At 49.4% G+C, this 19,118-nt stretch overlaps 5 protein-coding genes across 5 annotated transcripts; all 5 read left to right on the forward strand.

Annotated features, from left to right (window-relative positions):
- The first annotated feature begins 1,555 nt into the window (after nucleotides 1–1,555).
- Nucleotides 1,556–5,857, forward strand: SPRR2G (small proline rich protein 2G). The gene is made up of 3 exons (XM_040539159.1): nucleotides 1,556–1,631; nucleotides 2,213–2,518; nucleotides 5,576–5,857. The coding sequence occupies exon 2, from the start codon at nucleotides 2,234–2,236 to the stop codon at nucleotides 2,510–2,512; it is 279 nt and encodes a 92-aa protein (XP_040395093.1). The 5' UTR covers nucleotides 1,556–1,631; nucleotides 2,213–2,233; the 3' UTR covers nucleotides 2,513–2,518; nucleotides 5,576–5,857.
- On the forward strand, nucleotides 4,702–5,857 carry LOC121060958 (putative small proline-rich protein 5). The gene is made up of 2 exons (XM_040539158.1): nucleotides 4,702–4,804; nucleotides 5,270–5,857. The coding sequence occupies exon 2, from the start codon at nucleotides 5,291–5,293 to the stop codon at nucleotides 5,567–5,569; it is 279 nt and encodes a 92-aa protein (XP_040395092.1). The 5' UTR covers nucleotides 4,702–4,804; nucleotides 5,270–5,290; the 3' UTR covers nucleotides 5,570–5,857.
- A 1,973-nt stretch (nucleotides 5,858–7,830) lies between these two features.
- On the forward strand, nucleotides 7,831–9,076 carry LOC121060960 (putative small proline-rich protein 5). The gene is made up of 2 exons (XM_040539160.1): nucleotides 7,831–7,970; nucleotides 8,489–9,076. Exon 2 carries the CDS (start codon nucleotides 8,510–8,512, stop codon nucleotides 8,786–8,788), a length of 279 nt encoding a protein of 92 aa, XP_040395094.1. The 5' UTR covers nucleotides 7,831–7,970; nucleotides 8,489–8,509; the 3' UTR covers nucleotides 8,789–9,076.
- Nucleotides 9,077–11,048: 1,972 nt separating this feature from the next.
- Nucleotides 11,049–12,294, forward strand: LOC121060961 (putative small proline-rich protein 5). Its single transcript, XM_040539161.1, has 2 exons — nucleotides 11,049–11,188; nucleotides 11,707–12,294. Exon 2 carries the CDS (start codon nucleotides 11,728–11,730, stop codon nucleotides 12,004–12,006), a length of 279 nt encoding a protein of 92 aa, XP_040395095.1. The 5' UTR covers nucleotides 11,049–11,188; nucleotides 11,707–11,727; the 3' UTR covers nucleotides 12,007–12,294.
- Nucleotides 12,295–14,253: 1,959 nt separating this feature from the next.
- On the forward strand, nucleotides 14,254–15,518 carry LOC121060962 (putative small proline-rich protein 5). The gene is made up of 2 exons (XM_040539163.1): nucleotides 14,254–14,408; nucleotides 14,927–15,518. Exon 2 carries the CDS (start codon nucleotides 14,948–14,950, stop codon nucleotides 15,224–15,226), a length of 279 nt encoding a protein of 92 aa, XP_040395097.1. The 5' UTR covers nucleotides 14,254–14,408; nucleotides 14,927–14,947; the 3' UTR covers nucleotides 15,227–15,518.
- The last annotated feature ends 3,600 nt before the right edge of the window (nucleotides 15,519–19,118 follow it).

Consider the following 19,118-nt stretch of genomic DNA (forward strand, 5'->3'; position numbering starts at 1 on the left):
CACTGAAGGAGCACAGGGGCTCTGCTGTCCCCTGACCGCAGCCGCTGTTATTCGCTGCCCTTGCTTCCCAGCAGCTGACTCACCTCTTTTATTTTACCATCTGGTCTCTTCAATATGACGATAGATTTACTGCCACACGTGACCAAAGGTTTCTAAAGGCATCACCTAACTGCATCCTAAATAAAACATTGCAGCGAAGTATTTATAGGTTCATTCTGTACGTTGTGATACTGAAGCACAGACACAAATAGGCCAGTTTGAGGGATCCCGGTGAGTCAGGAGAGCATCACCCAAAATCAGTTGTGCCTGATGTCTAATCCCACAATGCCATCCCTGTGCTGACACATTCTTGCCTTTTATGTGAGAAGAAAATGTAATTGCTGGGTGAGATGGGCATGACCTGTATGGGGACATGGGAAGGAAACCTGGAGTTCACCTGTGATTCACATGAAAATCCAGACTCGGGAGCATGTACCTCTACCGCAGCTGGCTGGTTTGTTTGTTTGTTTTTTCTTGAGCTACAGCCCTGTCCAATGCGTATTTCCACAAGAGCTGCAGAACTGAAAGTAGGGCAGCAATACCAGGAGAGTGCTCTGTCCCAGCTAATAGTTCATATATCATCTTCAAAATTCCTTCAACATAACTAGATGATCTTTGAGGTCCCTTCCAACCCAAGCCATTCTATGATTCTGAGATTGTATGATTCTATGATTATTGTGTTTAAGAACTTCCACCTTATGCTGGAGGCAGGCACATGGCTCACCTGCTTACAACCTCAACTGGTAAAAATTTCCCAAAAGTGATCTAAAGACATATTTCATTTAAAATGTTAGGAGGAAAATAGGAATAAATTAAAGAAGGACAAAGGAAAACAGGAACAGAGAGTAACTACACCTCTGGGAGCATGAACAGGACTTGAGTGGTGGGTGCACCTCAACCCATTGTGCTCCAGGCACTCCATAGCGCTGCCATTGGCACAGTATTGCAGAATTAGGCTAAGGCAGCATCTACAAGAGGAAAAAGAATCATTGATAGGACATACCATATAGACAGGTTGGAATTATCCATGAGGGACTTATGAGGGCTAATTCCGAATCTCTCATTAAAGTTTCCGGTTCCATTGAGCAATTCAGTTAGAATATTCCTGCCCTAAACATAATCCCCATGAGTTCCCATTAGTAATCAGTTTTCTTCACACGCAGGTGTGATGACGTTTAGCTCTCAGTCCATGTAACATCCCGGCACAGCTTGAAGAATTAGTGTTTCTGAATTACAAACACCTCTTCTGCTTGATACTTGCTGTCCATGACCAGATCTATTAGTATCTTCGGTACTGGCGTCACTTCGCGTAAAATACCTTCCAATCTCTTTCATAGGGAGGTGAAGGAATTAAAGCACTATTAATAACCTATGGGACAATTATAATGCTAAAAGCACAATGCATCAAAGGGAAAATGTCGGAAGCTGAATACAGTGGATAAAAATGGGCTGGGATATGTAATTAGGTTACACTTGCCAAGAGATGTCTCATGTCCCAGATAACCCTCTGGAACAGTATAAAAGCTCTCTCATCCTGGTTTCCTTCATTCGCTTCTCTGCTCCTATACACCTTCATTTCTGTTGCTAAAGGGGTGAGTTTGATTTTTCTGTTTCTCCTGAGTTTCTCTATGAAACCGTCTGCTTTCATAGAAGCTCTGGTAGAGCTGGAATATGATATCTATTTCTTCTCTCTGGGCCTTGGTTATGACAGTGACCAAGTTCTTGTTACCTACGAATGAATGCAAATGCTAACTGGGATGTAGACTTCACAGGAAGAGGCACAAAACAAAACAAAACAACAGAAAAATTGGAAAATACTGAGAGAGAAGGACAGTCAGAGAGCTTTATGGAAAGGAGATTTCTGAAGTTTTCGAAGAGAAGGCACTGGAGAGTCTGGGACTGCTTATAGGCAAGGGATAGTTTGAGTAATTTTTTGTCTGAAGAGAAAATGGTGCCTGTAAAAGGTCATTTTTTTTAGTGGGGGATGTAAATCACTTCCCAATACCTAAGCAGCATTGAAATCATCTTCTTATCCATGAAGAACAAGAAATTAGGAAGAAAATGGGAAGCTCCAGAGCAAATTAAGGCAGGCAGGTAGGCACTTGCACATTGGTGCTACTGTATCAGCATCATGGTCTCTCTCTCTCTCTCTCCCTCCCTTTTTTCCCCACAGCTTTGCCAACTCCCCGGAAAGATGTGCTCCCGTGGATCCTGCCACAGTCGCGAGACCTCCTGCCATGGCTCCCGCTCCTCCTGCCATGACTCAGGGTCCTCCTGCCACTATACCTTCCAGAGGGAACCCGTGCCCCAGTTCCCCTGCGTGACGCCATGCTGCCCCCCTGTGCAGCGCTACTGCCCCCCCGTGCAGACCTATTGCCCCCCTGTGCAGCGCTACTGCCCCCCTGTGCAGCCCTACTGCCCCCAGTACACCAAGAACATCTGCAAGCTGCCGCCAACGTACCCCAAGTACTAGCACCAGGATCCGGACACGCACCCACCAATGATGCTCTTGATGCCTAAAGCTCAAATCGCCATTTCTCTATTCCCATTTTTGGTTTATGTGAACCCTTAAATACCTCTTTTGTGATTTGAATTTTCTTCAAAATATAAATGTGATCTGTTTCAATGTATTTAGCATGCAACACCCAGTCTTTGTTCTTCTCTAAAAGGCTGGGGATGATTTATTCTGGTAGTGGCTTATACATGATATTTCTGTGTCATCCTCCAAATGTGTAGATGAGACAATAAAATTTCATTTCCAAATATAGAAAATGTTTATGCTTTTTTACTCATCTACATTTTTACATGAGAATTATCTTTATCTCTGTCTTCTTAGTCACAGCTCCTTGTTCTTCTCTTCTCAAGCACCACAAAATGCCCACATCCCAAAGTTTCAAAATGGATGAAAGCCAGTCATTCCAGACACACTTCTGCAGCAGACGAATGCATTTATGTACAGCATACAGGGAGCTTGTCTGTACCCTGGTTAGCCTGGGACTGTCATTCTCACTTCCCTAGTTCAGCAGTGCCACATACTGTGTTTGTTACTCTGACTCAGAGTTGCAAAGGTTTTGAGGTGTCCAATAAATGCAAATAGGCACCTAGAGGACTTCTTTAACCCTCCTCTTTCACTGAACTTCAAATTACTGTTTTCAGCAAATATTGCACACACGTTAAAATAAATGTGAAATCTCTGTCTACTTTTTACAACCTAAGACAATTCTTATCTTCCTAGTCACCAGCCCATCTAGCTGAGACATCTGTTCTAGAACAGGATCGCTCGCTTCCTTCTGCCAGTTCCTCTCCATCAGTTTCACAAAGAGCTCCACAATTAGCTTCAGCCTACATGACTAACTTCTAGTAGCTACACTGGGGTGAAAAGAATGCACCCTGCAAGACAGAGAACCAACACAAGGGTCTTCCCAAAGTATACTAAGCATGATGAGCAGTAACTTTATCAACCATGTTGAACCATTCCTATATTCCTTAGAACTCACAGTGCTGTGCAGAAGGCTCCAGGTGAGACTTTCTTAAACAAAGGCTAGCTTATTTTTTGCTGAATCATGGCTTGAAAAATAAAAAATGATTTAAAAAATATTTAAGAAAAAAAAAAGATAAATCCAACCAGAACATGGAGGCATGCTGTCCCGGGATGTGTTTTCAGGTTCAGAGTGAGTTAGCATCTCAACAACACTGACAAAGTAGCAAGCTTTTTTTCTTTTTTTTTTTCATGTGACTTGAAAATACCCTCCAAAAGGCATCTCTACAGGGATAGCTGCCGACTCATGAACTCAGTAAGCAACTTTTCAGACCCTCTTGTTCTGCTTGCAACAGCACTGATCCACAGAGTGCTCTTGAGGGTTCTGGCAGCTCCCACCTGGATAAAAATCACAAGCAACAAATACCCATTTCTTCACTGTAAAGTCAACTCCTAGGCTGCTGTAAGAGAAACCCAATACTAAAAGGTGAAGCACTGCAATGAGTTAAAAATTACAAAACTGCTTAAGTAAGGCAGAAGCCTGAAGCAATTGGGGATCTGAAAACAGGGTGCTAGTAGGTGAGAATTTCCCAGTACTTTCTGGTTAATATTTGAAATCCTCTTCTTCTAGGAGGAATGCAAATGGGATGGTATCATGGCACAAGGAAAAACAGCCAATGGTTTGTGAACTCACAAACAGAATGAAAAAATTGGAATTGGGAACATCCTTGTAACGTCATCTCCAGTGTTGAGGCGTTAGGTGCATTTGAGCTAGTCACCAGGACTTCCCCTTAAGTATGGTCCATGTGAGTTGTGGATGTTAATTACTGTCCCTTGTGTCATGAAAAACATATCAACAAAAATGTGAGTCTGCCACATGGACAAAGGGGCAGCATGCGGAGCAGGAGTCAACACTTTTGAATTGCACGTTGATGCAATGCTGGTTGCCCAATGACAAATCACTCAATAACTTTAGGGTTAGGTTCTTTCTAATATGCAACTACGAAATTACCTTCAAAATCCCCTTATAAAGCAGATTAGGAAATCCATTGCCAATTAACATCTCAAGGGAAAAGTACTAATTGTTTTTCCCGACTGTCAAATCGGAAGTGCTAAAAACTACACACAGAAGATAAATATGAACGTGACTACATGATTAATTGTCAGCATTGCCAAGAGATGCATAATTTCTTGAGCAAGCCTACTGCAAGTATATAAAACTAGCCATCTCCTGCTCCTTCTTCATTCAGCTTCACTTCTCAGTGCTCTTCCCTGCTCCAACAAAGGGTAAGTTGGACTATATTGAATTATCTGTTGTTTGGCATTAGGATACCACGCGGGACATTTGGTTGACTGGTTCTGTGCTGAGACCTTGCCTTTCTCTTAGATGTTTCTTGTTCTTAGTTTATGACAGGGAGCTTTTGGGATCTAGCAAGGAACTAATTCCCAAACAACATAGAGACAGAGGGAGAGATATCTCAGCTGAATAACTGCTAAGACTCAGATGTAAACTTAAACCTTCAAATTACCTTACTGATTTCTGATATTTCCACCAGAACAGGACCACTATAGAGTATCCCTTAAAAGATATGGCATTATCAATTTCAGAATCATCATCTTGCACGTATGACAAAGGACAGGAAAATGAACTTCAAGAGAGAAATTGGGAAAACCCTAAGTAGAGTGCAGGAGCTTGGAGTGGTATTCCCGTACAAGCATGACAGTACCTCTCTTTCTCTTTCTTCCCCACAGCTTTGCCGACTCCCCAGAAAGATGTGCTCCCGTGGATCCTGCCACAGTCGCGAGACCTCCTGCCACAGCTCCCGCTCCTCCTGCCATGACTCAGGGCCCTCCTGCCATTCCACCTTCCAGAGGGAACCCGTGCCCCAGTTCCCCTGCGTGACGCCGTGCTGCCCCCCTGTGCAGCGCTACTGCCCCCCCGTGCAGACCTACTGCCCCCCTGTGCAGCGCTACTGCCCCCCTGTGCAGCCCTACTGCCCCCAGTACACCAAGAACATCTGCAAGCTGCCGCCAACGTACCCCAAGTACTAGCACAAGGATCCGGGCACCCAACGCCGGCTGCCTCCTCCTGCACGCCCAGACCACGCAGCACCCATCCTTACGGCTGTCCCGGGGACTCTGCCCTGTGCCTCACCACTACCCCGCATGAAATCTGCCCCAAAGCATCCCGCAGGCAGTCTTTCTTTCCAACGATGCAGGAGATGGCCCTTCCAGGTGTGCCGGGCACAGTTACCACCGGGAAGCCTTTGATGCCTCACACTTCTGTTTCAGGCTCCTCTGGACGGGGAAAACAATAAAGCTTACAATTCATGAAACCCACATTCTCCTTCCGTTTCTTTACTCACTTTCCAGGGCCTTGGAGGTCTTCTGGATTTTTCTCTCCAAGGTTCTCCTACTTGACATGGGCACTATTTTCCCTGTCCAGCAGCAACTATTCCTGGGGACATCAGGGGACAAAATAGGCTCATTAGCAGAGGAAAAAGCTCTCAGCTCACAAATCTCCATGTGCATCCCAGGGGCTGAGCAGCACAAAACTCCCCCTCCTGACACAGACCATCAGCTGCCCCACACACCTTCTTTGTCCCAGGCTCTGGAAAAAAAACAACACCAAACAGCACTGCCTGCAAACTCTGGCTTTGGGGCACAAGCAGAGCTTGTTGCCTGGAAGGGCACGAAGGAGTTCACAGCTGTCCGTCACTTAGGCAGTCCATGCAGCGAGGTACTCCAAGCTCAGACCCACAGCTTCACCACATCACTGCCTTCAACTTTTTTAGTGCCTCGGAAAAAAAACAGAAGCCATGCACTCCTCCTCCCTGTGCCACCACTGCTTGTCACTGGTGTATGCTTTGGAGTGGAAAAATGCCCTAGCATGTGAACGTCAACCTCACGTTAGATCCAGGTGCACTAGCGTACAACCAATCCAACCCTTGTAATCCCTTAGGATGGAGAAACCATCAGCCAATCCCTGTTGAATGCAACCCAGCCGGTACCAACACCCACATCACTCAAAAACTGCATTTCATCACTCCACGTTGCCCTTTCCTCTTGTACTCCCCTCAAAGAACGGCACGCCATCAATGGCAGCTCCACACAGTCATATTTCCCTTAGCGGGACGTGAATGTGAGAGCTCAGAAACATCGGTGAGCGGGTGTAAAACGAGGATGCCCCACTTGGGGAAGTCCTTGGAGGAGGTGGAGAGAGCAAGGGGGAATGCCAGTGGGATGCTGCAGGCTGAAGCCTGGAGGCCAGCCAGGAGAAGCCTGAGCACAGGATGGGCACCCACAGAGGGCAAGCACCGGGGTCACCGCCTGGGCACTTGCAGCCTCCTGGGGTTTCGGATCCACAGCAGAGTCACCAAATGTCCCTCAGCAATTCACACAATCCTCCCTTACTGTACAAAGCTCAGTGCAAGTCACTGCATCGCCTCTAGCCTAAGGTATTCCTTGGGCTGTGGGACACCCGGGTTCTGGAGAGAGGGGAGGAGAGGTTCTGGGAGCAGGGAGCCAGTTAGTCGGATGGGTAACATTTCCCAAGGGGGATGAGCTGACACCTTCCGGGCTTTACACTTTACAGGCTGACTCAGGTGGGATTACAAATCCAGCCTTAATGCCCGTCGTGTTGCCAATGGGGACAGGATGAAAACCTTCCTCAAAGTTCAGCTGAAAACCTCCCTTTCTCAGAATCCTTTGCCTTCCATACTTTCCTGCTCATGAGGTCAGGTGATAAAAGGGTAAGAAACAGGTGAAGGGAAAGAAAAAAGCAAAGAAAGGAAACCTGAATGGCCACAGACCCTGCACAGGTTCTCTGACCTTCAGCACCAACGAACCTTTGATAGAGGGGGAGAAAGGAGAGGGGCTCAGCCCATTCCTCTGGGAAGGGCAGGGGCAGGTGGAGAATCACAAAAAGTGTCCTTTTAGCCACAGCACGGAGCCAAGGAAATCCCAGCAGACTGCCTAGCATCGAGCCAGGGCCTCCTAATCCCATTTCCACTTGCCATAAAAAAACACCTCAATTAATGTCCTGAGCTGTCTCTTGCACACAACAGTGTGCCTGCTGCAGGAGTCAGCATTGCTGAGCCATAACGACATTTCTCCTCCTGATGCAACCCCGGCTGCCTATCGGCACCCTAGGGAATACCGATGAGCTTAGTGTCAGTCTCCAGGAAACGGGAAAGAGATCGCTTCCCCTGTCCTCCTAGGGAAATCTCTAGCATTGAAAGATGGGAGAGAACACCATGCGTCAAGGAGGAAGCACTAAGAATAGGGTAGCGCCAGCACGTGCCGCGCTGAGCGCGTGAAGAACCCCACCGCCCTTGTGCAGTGGCGTCTCATACCCAACGTGACCTTTGGGAGCTGTATAAAAGGCGGCTCAGCCCAGTGCTCCTCACTCGCTCACCGTCGCATCCAGACACTTCTCCCTGCAGCTCCAGAGGTAAGACATGTTCTCCTCCTCCTCTTCGTCCTCCTCCTCCTGCTGCTGCTCGTAGAGGAGAAGCTGGCACTGGGGGCCGTGGTGTCCTCCTGGGTGTGGGCACGTAGCTTGGTGTCATCTCCCAGCACCCGAGTGTTGCTCCAGGAGCAGCAGGCGTGGGGATTGGGATGGCCGGGGCAGGGAAAGGGGCAGTGAGGCAATGGCAAGGGATACTCTGGCAGCATGAGCTCCCTGCAGGTGGCCCTGGGCCCTGGGATGGGAAATGGTCTTCAGGAGAGGCTGGCAAGGCTCCTTGCATCGGCTTGGGGGACTAAGCTGCATGCAGGAGGGGCCGGAGCAAGCCCCAAGGGTGAGGCAGGGCTCAGGGTACGTTCAGGTTGGGCTGGGAAGATGGAGAGAAAGAAAGAGGGCAAAGGGGAGAGCTGGGGAAAAGTATAATGAAAGAAAGGAGGGGCTGAGGCTACGTGAGAAGTGTGCCCGGGTCTCCTCTCACCAGGATGATCTCTCGCTCCTGACAGCTTTGCCGACTCCCCAGAAAGATGTGCTCCCGTGGATCCTGCCACAGTCGCGAGACCTCCTGCCACAGCTCCCGCTCCTCCTGCCATGACTCAGGGCCCTCCTGCCATTCCACCTTCCAGAGGGAACCCGTGCCCCAGTTCCCCTGCGTGACGCCGTGCTGCCCCCCTGTGCAGCGCTACTGCCCCCCCGTGCAGACCTACTGCCCCCCTGTGCAGCGCTACTGCCCCCCTGTGCAGCCCTACTGCCCCCAGTACACCAAGAACATCTGCAAGCTGCCGCCAACGTACCCCAAGTACTAGCACAAGGATCCGGGCACCCAACGCCGGCTGCCTCCTCCTGCACGCCCAGACCACGCAGCACCCATCCTTACGGCTGTCCCGGGGACTCTGCCCTGTGCCTCACCGCTACCCCGCATGAAATCTGCCCCAAAGCATCCTGCAAGCAGTCTTTCTTTCCAACGATGCAGGAGATGGCCCTTCCAGGTGTGCCGGGCACAGTTACCACCGGGAAGCCTTTGATGCCTCACACTTCTGTTTCAGGCTCCTCTGGACGGGGAAAACAATAAAGCTTACAATTCATGAAACCCACATTCTCCTTCCGTTTCTTTACTCACTTTCCAGGGCCTTGGAGGTCTTCTGGATTTTTCTCTCCAAGGTTCTCCTACTTGACATGGGCACTATTTTCCCTGTCCAGCAGCAACTATTCCTGGGGACATCAGGGGACAAAATAGGCTCATTAGCAGAGGAAAAAGCTCTCAGCTCACAAATCTCCATGTGCATCCCAGGGGCTGAGCAGCACAAAACTCCCCCTCCTGACACAGACCATCAGCTGCCCCACACACCTTCTTTGTCCCAGGCTCTGGAAAAAAAACAACACCAAACAGCACTGCCTGCAAACTCTGGCTTTGGGGCACAAGCAGAGCTTGTTGCCTGGAAGGGCACGAAGGAGTTCACAGCTGTCCGTCACTTAGGCAGTCCATGCAGCGAGGTACTCCAAGCTCAGACCCACAGCTTCACCACATCACTGCCTTCAACTTTTTTAGTGCCTCGGAAAAAAAACAGAAGCCATGCACTCCTCCTCCCTGTGCCACCACTGCTTGTCACTGGTGTATGCTTTGGAGTGGAAAAATGCCCTAGCATGTGAACGTCAACCTCACGTTAGATCCAGGTGCACTAGCGTACAACCAATCCAACCCTTGTAATCCCTTAGGATGGAGAAACCATCAGCCAATCCCTGTTGAATGCAACCCAGCCGGTACCAACACCCACATCACTCAAAAACTGCATTTCATCACTCCACGTTGCCCTTTCCTCTTGTACTCCCCTCAAAGAACGGCACGCCATCAATGGCAGCTCCACACAGTCATATTTCCCTTAGCGGGACGTGAATGTGAGAGCTCAGAAACATCGGTGAGCGGGTGTAAAACGAGGATGCCCCACTTGGGGAAGTCCTTGGAGGAGGTGGAGAGAGCAAGGGGGAATGCCAGTGGGATGCTGCAGGCTGAAGCCTGGAGGCCAGCCAGGAGAAGCCTAGCACAGGATGGGCACCCACAGAGGGCAAGCACCGGGGTCACCGCCTGGGCACTTGCAGCCTCCTGGGGTTTCGGATCCACAGCAGAGTCACCAAATGTCCCTCAGCAATTCACGCAATCCTCCCTTACTGTACAAAGCTCAGTGCAAGTCACTGCATCGCCTCTAGCCTAAGGTATTCCTTGGGCTGTGGGACACCCGGGTTCTGGAGAGAGGGGAGGAGAGGTTCTGGGAGCAGGGAGCCAGTTAGTCGGATGGGTAACATTTCCCAAGGGGGATGAGCTGACACCTTCCGGGCTTTACACTTTACAGGCTGACTCAGGTGGGATTACAAATCCAGCCTTAATGCCCGTCGTGTTGCCAATGGGGACAGGATGAAAACCTTCCTCAAAGTTCAGCTGAAAACCTCCCTTTCTCAGAATCCTTTGCCTTCCATACTTTCCTGCTCATGAGGTCAGGTGATAAAAGGGTAAGAAACAGGTGAAGGGAAAGAAAAAAGCAAAGAAAGGAAACCTGAATGGCCACAGACCCTGCACAGGTTCTCTGACCTTCAGCACCAACGAACCTTTGATAGAGGGGGAGAAAGGAGAGGGGCTCAGCCCATTCCTCTGGGAAGGGCAGGGGCAGGTGGAGAATCACAAAAAGTGTCCTTTTAGCCACAGCACGGAGCCAAGGAAATCCCAGCAGACTGCCTAGCATCGAGCCAGGGCCTCCTAATCCCATTTCCACTTGCCATAAAAAAACACCTCAATTAATGTCCTGAGCTGTCTCTTGCACACAACAGTGTGCCTGCTGCAGGAGTCAGCATTGCTGAGCCATAACGACATTTCTCCTCCTGATGCAACCCCGGCTGCCTATCGGCACCCTAGGGAATACCGATGAGCTTAGTGTCAGTCTCCAGGAAACGGGAAAGAGATCGCTTCCCCTGTCCTCCTAGGGAAATCTCTAGCATTGAAAGATGGGAGAGAACACCATGCGTCAAGGAGGAAGCACTAAGAATAGGGTAGCGCCAGCACGTGCCGCGCTGAGCGCGTGAAGAACCCCACCGCCCTTGTGCAGTGGCGTCTCATACCCAACGTGACCTTTGGGAGCTGTATAAAAGGCGGCTCAGCCCAGTGCTCCTCACTCGCTCACCGTCGCATCCAGACACTTCTCCCTGCAGCTCCAGAGGTAAGACATGTTCTCCTCCTCCTCTTCGTCCTCCTCCTCCTGCTGCTGCTCGTAGAGGAGAAGCTGGCACTGGGGGCCGTGGTGTCCTCCTGGGTGTGGGCACGTAGCTTGGTGTCATCTCCCAGCACCCGAGTGTTGCTCCAGGAGCAGCAGGCGTGGGGATTGGGATGGCCGGGGCAGGGAAAGGGGCAGTGAGGCAATGGCAAGGGATACTCTGGCAGCATGAGCTCCCTGCAGGTGGCCCTGGGCCCTGGGATGGGAAATGGTCTTCAGGAGAGGCTGGCAAGGCTCCTTGCATCGGCTTGGGGGACTAAGCTGCATGCAGGAGGGGCCGGAGCAAGCCCCAAGGGTGAGGCAGGGCTCAGGGTACGTTCAGGTTGGGCTGGGAAGATGGAGAGAAAGAAAGAGGGCAAAGGGGAGAGCTGGGGAAAAGTATAATGAAAGAAAGGAGGGGCTGAGGCTACGTGAGAAGTGTGCCCGGGTCTCCTCTCACCAGGATGATCTCTCGCTCCTGACAGCTTTGCCGACTCCCCAGAAAGATGTGCTCCCGTGGATCCTGCCACAGTCGCGAGACCTCCTGCCACAGCTCCCGCTCCTCCTGCCATGACTCAGGGCCCTCCTGCCATTCCACCTTCCAGAGGGAACCCGTGCCCCAGTTCCCCTGCGTGACGCCGTGCTGCCCCCCTGTGCAGCGCTACTGCCCCCCCGTGCAGACCTACTGCCCCCCTGTGCAGCGCTACTGCCCCCCTGTGCAGCCCTACTGCCCCCAGTACACCAAGAACATCTGCAAGCTGCCGCCAACGTACCCCAAGTACTAGCACAAGGATCCGGGCACCCAACGCCGGCTGCCTCCTCCTGCACGCCCAGACCACGCAGCACCCATCCTTACGGCTGTCCCGGGGACTCTGCCCTGTGCCTCACCGCTACCCCGCATGAAATCTGCCCCAAAGCATCCCGCAAGCAGTCTTTCTTTCCAACGATGCAGGAGATGGCCCTTCCAGGTGTGCCGGGCACAGTTACCACCGGGAAGCCTTTGATGCCTCACACTTCTGTTTCAGGCTCCTCTGGACGGGGAAAACAATAAAGCTTACAATTCATGAAACCCACATTCTCCTTCCGTTTCTTTACTCACTTTCCAGGGCCTTGGAGGTCTTCTGGATTTTTCTCTCCAAGGTTCTCCTACTTGACATGGGCACTATTTTCCCTGTCCAGCAGCAACTATTCCTGGGGACATCAGGGGACAAAATAGGCTCATTAGCAGAGGAAAAAGCTCTCAGCTCACAAATCTCCATGTGCATCCCAGGGGCTGAGCAGCACAAAACTCCCCCTCCTGACACAGACCATCAGCTGCCCCACACACCTTCTTTGTCCCAGGCTCTGGAAAAAAAACAACACCAAACAGCACTGCCTGCAAACTCTGGCTTTGGGGCACAAGCAGAGCTTGTTGCCTGGAAGGGCACGAAGGAGTTCACAGCTGTCCGTCACTTAGGCAGTCCATGCAGCGAGGTACTCCAAGCTCAGACCCACAGCTTCACCACATCACTGCCTTCAACTTTTTTAGTGCCTCGGAAAAAAAACAGAAGCCATGCACTCCTCCTCCCTGTGCCACCACTGCTTGTCACTGGTGTATGCTTTGGAGTGGAAAAATGCCCTAGCATGTGAACGTCAACCTCACGTTAGATCCAGGTGCACTAGCGTACAACCAATCCAACCCTTGTAATCCCTTAGGATGGAGAAACCATCAGCCAATCCCTGTTGAATGCAACCCAGCCGGTACCAACACCCACATCACTCAAAAACTGCATTTCATCACTCCACGTTGCCCTTTCCTCTTGTACTCCCCTCAAAGAACGGCACGCCATCAATGGCAGCTCCACACAGTCATATTTCCCTTAGCGGGACGTGAATGTGAGAGCTCAGAAACATCGGTGAGCGGGTGTAAAACGAGGATGCCCCACTTGGGGAAGTCCTTGGAGGAGGTGGAGAGAGCAAGGGGGAATGCCAGTGGGATGCTGCAGGCTGAAGCCTGGAGGCCAGCCAGGAGAAGCCTAAGCACAGGATGGGCACCCACAGAGGGCAAGCACCGGGGTCACCGCCTGGGCACTTGCAGCCTCCTGGGGTTTCGGATCCACAGCAGAGTCACCAAATGTCCCTCAGCAATTCACGCAATCCTCCCTTACTGTACAAAGCTCAGTGCAAGTCACTGCATCGCCTCTAGCCTAAGGTATTCCTTGGGCTGTGGGACACCCGGGTTCTGGAGAGAGGGGAGGAGAGGTTCTGGGAGCAGGGAGCCAGTTAGTCGGATGGGTAACATTTCCCAAGGGGGATGAGCTGACACCTTCCGGGCTTTACACTTTACAGGCTGACTCAGGTGGGATTACAAATCCAGCCTTAATGCCCGTCGTGTTGCCAATGGGGACAGGATGAAAACCTTCCTCAAAGTTCAGCTGAAAACCTCCCTTTCTCAGAATCCTTTGCCTTCCATACTTTCCTGCTCATGAGGTCAGGTGATAAAAGGGTAAGAAACAGGTGAAGGGAAAGAAAAAAGCAAAGAAAGGAAACCTGAATGGCCACAGACCCTGCACAGGTTCTCTGACCTTCAGCACCAACGAACCTTTGATAGAGGGGGAGAAAGGAGAGGGGCTCAGCCCATTCCTCTGGGAAGTGCAGGGGCAGGTGGAGAATCACAAAAAGTGTCCTTTTAGCCACAGCACGGAGCCAAGGAAATCCCAGCAGACTGCCTAGCATCGAGCCAGGGCCTCCTAATCCCATTTCCACTTGCCATAAAAAAAACACCTCAATTAATGTCCTGAGCTGTCTCTTGCACACAACAGTGTGCCTGCTGCAGGAGTCAGCATTGCTGAGCCATAACGACATTTCTCCTCCTGATGCAACCCCGGCTGCCTATCGGCACCCTAGGGAATACCGATGAGCTTAGTGTCAGTCTCCAGGAAACGGGAAAGAGATCGCTTCCCCTGTCCTCCTAGGGAAATCTCTAGCATTGAAAGATGGGAGAGAACACCATGCGTCAAGGAGGAAGCACTAAGAATAGGGTAGCGCCAGCACGTGCCGCACTGAGCGCGTGAAGAACCCCACCGCCCTTGTGCAGTGGCGTCTCATACCCAACGTGACCTTTGGGAGCTGTATAAAAGGCGGCTCAGCCCAGTGCTCCTCACTCGCTCACCGTCGCATCCAGACACTTCTCCCTGCAGCTCCAGAGGTAAGACATGTTCTCCTCCTCCTCTTCGTCCTCCTCCTCCTGCTGCTGCTCGTAGAGGAGAAGCTGGCACTGGGGGCCGTGGTGTCCTCCTGGGTGTGGGCACGTAGCTTGGTGTCATCTCCCAGCACCCGAGTGTTGCTCCAGGAGCAGCAGGCGTGGGGATTGGGATGGCCGGGGCAGGGAAAGGGGCAGTGAGGCAATGGCAAGGGATACTCTGGCAGCATGAGCTCCCTGCGGGTGGCCCTGGGCCCTGGGATGGGAAATGGTCTTCAGGAGAGGCTGGCAAGGCTCCTTGCATCGGCTTGGGGGACTAAGCTGCATGCAGGAGGGGCCGGAGCAAGCCCCAAGGGTGAGGCAGGGCTCAGGGTACGTTCAGGTTGGGCTGGGAAGATGGAGAGAAAGAAAGAGGGCAAAGGGGAGAGCTGGGGAAAAGTATAATGAAAGAAAGGAGGGGCTGAGGCTACGTGAGAAGTGTGCCCGGGTCTCCTCTCACCAGGATGATCTCTCGCTCCTGACAGCTTTGCCGACTCCCCAGAAAGATGTGCTCCCGTGGATCCTGCCACAGTCGCGAGACCTCCTGCCACAGCTCCCGCTCCTCCTGCCATGACTCAGGGCCCTCCTGCCATTCCACCTTCCAGAGGGAACCCGTGCCCCAGTTCCCCTGCGTGACGCCGTGCTGTCCCCCTGTGCAGCGCTACTGCCCCCCCGTGCAGACCTACTGCCCCCCTGTGCAGCGCTACTGCCCCCCTGTGCAGCCCTACTGCCCCCAGTACACCAAGAACATCTGCAAGCTGCCGCCAACGTACCCCAGGTACTAGGAGCAGGATCCAGACACGCGTCCACCACCACAACCACTGGATGCCTCCTTGCTCAAGGCATTGAATTCGTCTCCAGTTTTCATCACTCACCAGCCGTATCACTTCTCTGCAATCCAATGCTTTTAAAACAGTTGGAGGGTCATGCAAAATTGGGACTAACATCTTGTTTTAATTATCCTAGAGCTGTTTAAGTTCTTTCAGCCAATGTAAATCACAATGTTTTCTGCCGGGATTTTCCTTCATGGTTTGCTCCTTCAATCTTCAGCAAGAAAATAAAATTTGCATTTCAACAGTTCTGGGTGTTTTCAGTCATCACTCCACCATATCTGTTTTCTTATGGCATCTCTTTTGCTTTGTGACTTTTCATCCATATTTTAATCACTGGTGAAATCAGCCTAAGTAGGATGAATGTTAAGGAAACACAAAAGTCGAGGGAAATGCCTGCGGCACCACAGGCAGAGGGCTGGAAGAAACACATTGGTTTAATTCTTGGTGAAAACTGACTACTTGCACTGAGCTCAGCATATGTAATGAGGGTTTAAGAGTTACAGCTGGGGGCCTTGCCTGCACATTCATGTTTTCACTCTAGATGGGATCTGCTGCTATATCTGGAAACAAAACAAAGCAAATCCTGCAGGGACCTTAACGTGCCTCGGAACACCCTTAATTAAACATTTTCTATGGTGTAAAACGAGCAAAGGTTTCCCAAGCATGATTCATCCATCCTAGGGCAGGCATGGGAAATAGGCTGGATGAGCTGGGCACTGGAATTCCCTAGTAAATAACCAGTTGGTACGTAAGTAATTGGAATTAGTTATTTATAAGTTACAGAGAAATTCGTCATTATAGAGGAACAGCCTATTAAAGAGGAAAAGTTGCAAACGGGAGACAAAGGACAATTAATTACACACCTAAGTTGTTGTTGCCTTTACTACAAGATGGGTCATTTTCATGCAACTATTGGGAACTACATTAAAAACTCTTTTCCCTATTCGTTTCTCACCTCTCTCCAATTGGGCTTCAGATCAATAAAGCTTCCAGTGCACAGGAGTAGTTTTGCCTTCAAGTATACGTATGTTCACTTTCCTTTCCTGCCCCAGGCCTTGCAGTTTCTATTCTGTGACTAATCACAGCATATTTCCTTTCCTTTAGTCCCACAAAAGGCACGAAGCCTCTGAGCTGGTTATGCTTACTGCTGCGCTTGAGCTTGAAGTTCCCACTAGCTTCAGGATGAGAAATTGCAGAAATAAGGAAACAAATGAAGTTTTTGTCAGCCCTGGAAAGATTCACCAGCTGCAACAGCATGGATCGAAGCCTTTATGGAAGTTTTACTTCACTAGAATACTTGTAAAAAAATCAGAGACCATAAAATCTCAGAAATGAAGTTCTCCATACCTAATGCTTTAGGTAGCTTAGAGGAACATTTCTGCTCCACTGTGTCAAATAACATAATAGCAGATTTCCACAAGCAGGATAAACCATTAGAAAACCCCTAAGGTTTAATGAGGAGGAATTTGTGTTAGCTGGTTCATGGCAAGGATTGCTTCACCGCATTTGTAATTCTCTAAACAAAATAAACAATACTTTCTTACTCTGGGCATCTTTCTGAGCCTTCTGTGTTCATTCACTCAGCCTGAAATATAAGCGAGATTTTTTTTTAATTTTTTTTTAATCTAATCACAATTTTTCCTTTGTAAAATTCCTCTTGTAAGATTGGTTACAGGTCACCAGGCAGCCAATCTGACTGTCTCACATGGCTTTAGCCATCTCTGATATGCACATCCAGCTCTAAAAGCAACAGTGCATTTTCCAACCTAGCAGGTCAACGGATGAAGCCCTGCACTGGATCCATACAAAGACACGTAGAAAACTGCCTCACTTCAACCAACATCTCTTCTTTTATCTCACTGCTTAGTCTCCCACATTTCAATGCTGGGGCCCCCTCTCATTTCTCAGAAATCCCCTCCTGGCCATCTCCTCTGGTTGCCATCAGCCTCCTTATTGTCAGCTGAGATGCACAGACTCAGCTGTTGTCAATCTGTATCATAGAATTAAATTATAGAATGGCTTGGGTTGGAAGGGACCTCAAAGATCATCCAGTTCCTACCCCCTGCCATGGGCAGGGATACCACCCACTAGATCAGATCACCCAGTGCCTCATCTAACCTGGTCTTGAACACCTCCAGGGATGGGGCATCCACAACCTCTCTGGGCAGCCTGTTCCAGTGCCTCACCACCCTCCGAGTGAATACTTTCCTCCTAATCTCTAATCTAAATCTCCCTTCTTTTAGTTTAAAACCATTCCCCCTTGTCCTGTCATTATCTGATTGTATCACCAATTAGATGATAATGTGTGGCCACAACCAAGCCTAACCGAGTCATTACCATAAAGCTAGACAAATTCAATAGGAGATGAAGCCTGTGTTTTAGCGGACAGGAACATTGACCTTGGGAAGAGCTTGCCTAGAGAAATGGAGACTTCATGGTCCTTTGAATTCTTCAAAGCAAAACTGGGTAGCTTTCTAAAAGCTGGGATCTAGCCAAACAAAATCAGCAGCTACCTGACGGAAATTGAGTAGAAATGTGCTTCATGCCACCAGAAGTCAAAATGATCAGAAGACCTCTTCTGATCTCAGCATCTGTGATTCTGGATTTCACTGTGTTCAGGGAAGTTTCAGAGAACACAAAAAAGCCTGATTCTTCTCACCTTCGTCTTGGCAGAAATCAGTATATCTCCAGTGGAGCTGTAGGGAAGGGTGGTCCAGGGTCCTTCAGATGCACAGACCCACGGTGGCATGAGCAGACGTTTGCCCCAGGGTGATCTCAGAAACAAAGCACTCAACCACGTCAGTCATGGGCCTGGGTCCCACGAATTCCCTCTGACCAGAGACATTTTTTTCAAAAGATGTAGTTAAATTTGAAATCTTAAAGATGCTCAGTGCATCATGTGATGTCTTCAGGCTTTCAAGCAAAATAAATATTAACATCATTAATGAATAATTGCAACATGATCATTAACATCAGCACTAATGACTGCCAATGGGTGACTGAGAACTGAGCATAGAGCTACTCCAAAAATAACATCCGTAGGTGGATATTTCATTACTCGAGGGCATACTAGAACTTGGAGTAGAAATGGAGTAGGAATTTTGCAGATCAAGTCATGCTAAGCATATGCTAAGCATGTAAAACTTCCAAGAAACTTTTGTGTTTTGCTTTTATGTAAAGATGTCCAAAAGGAATTGTAAAACTCTGATTTGATCCAAACTCTATTTCAGATTTCCATGATGAATTTGCAGAGTTCTTTCATCTAAAATTTCTGATATTGGTAAGACCAAGGCATGCATTTTCCCGTATCCTGATCAAGGGAGGAGATGTCAAGAGCTTTCTGTTTACCCTGATCAAGGGAGGAGATGTCAAGAGCTTTCTGTTCTGTATTTGCTCTTCTAATGACCAGAGACCTCAAAGAAAGCCATGAGGCCTTACCATTTCTGCACTCATAAACAAAGCACGGGGCCATGGAATTATACATGCTGGAATTCTATGTAAAAAAGACATACCAAGGAGCGACTGACGTCCAAAAGGCCTTTGCGTACCTCTGGAATCCAATGCTCCTCAATCTGAATTATGATTTGTATGTTAATTTAGCACTCGCTAGCTCTGAACTAGCCTCCTAGCCACTTGGTGTAACAGCATTACCATATGCAAAATGAGCAGAAACATACGTTTTAAGCAGTTCATAAGCATCACACAAGAATTAATTTGACATTAAAAAATTGTAAAAAATTTACTGAACAAATTGATAATAATACAAAATTGAGGGTTGGTCAAAAATAATGAGGCAAAGACTAAATAGATGAAGGCACATTCAACAAATAAGTATAGGCTTAGT

Source organism: Cygnus olor, chromosome 28, assembly GCF_009769625.2.
Source record: "Cygnus olor isolate bCygOlo1 chromosome 28, bCygOlo1.pri.v2, whole genome shotgun sequence".
NCBI lineage: Eukaryota > Metazoa > Chordata > Aves > Anseriformes > Anatidae > Cygnus > Cygnus olor.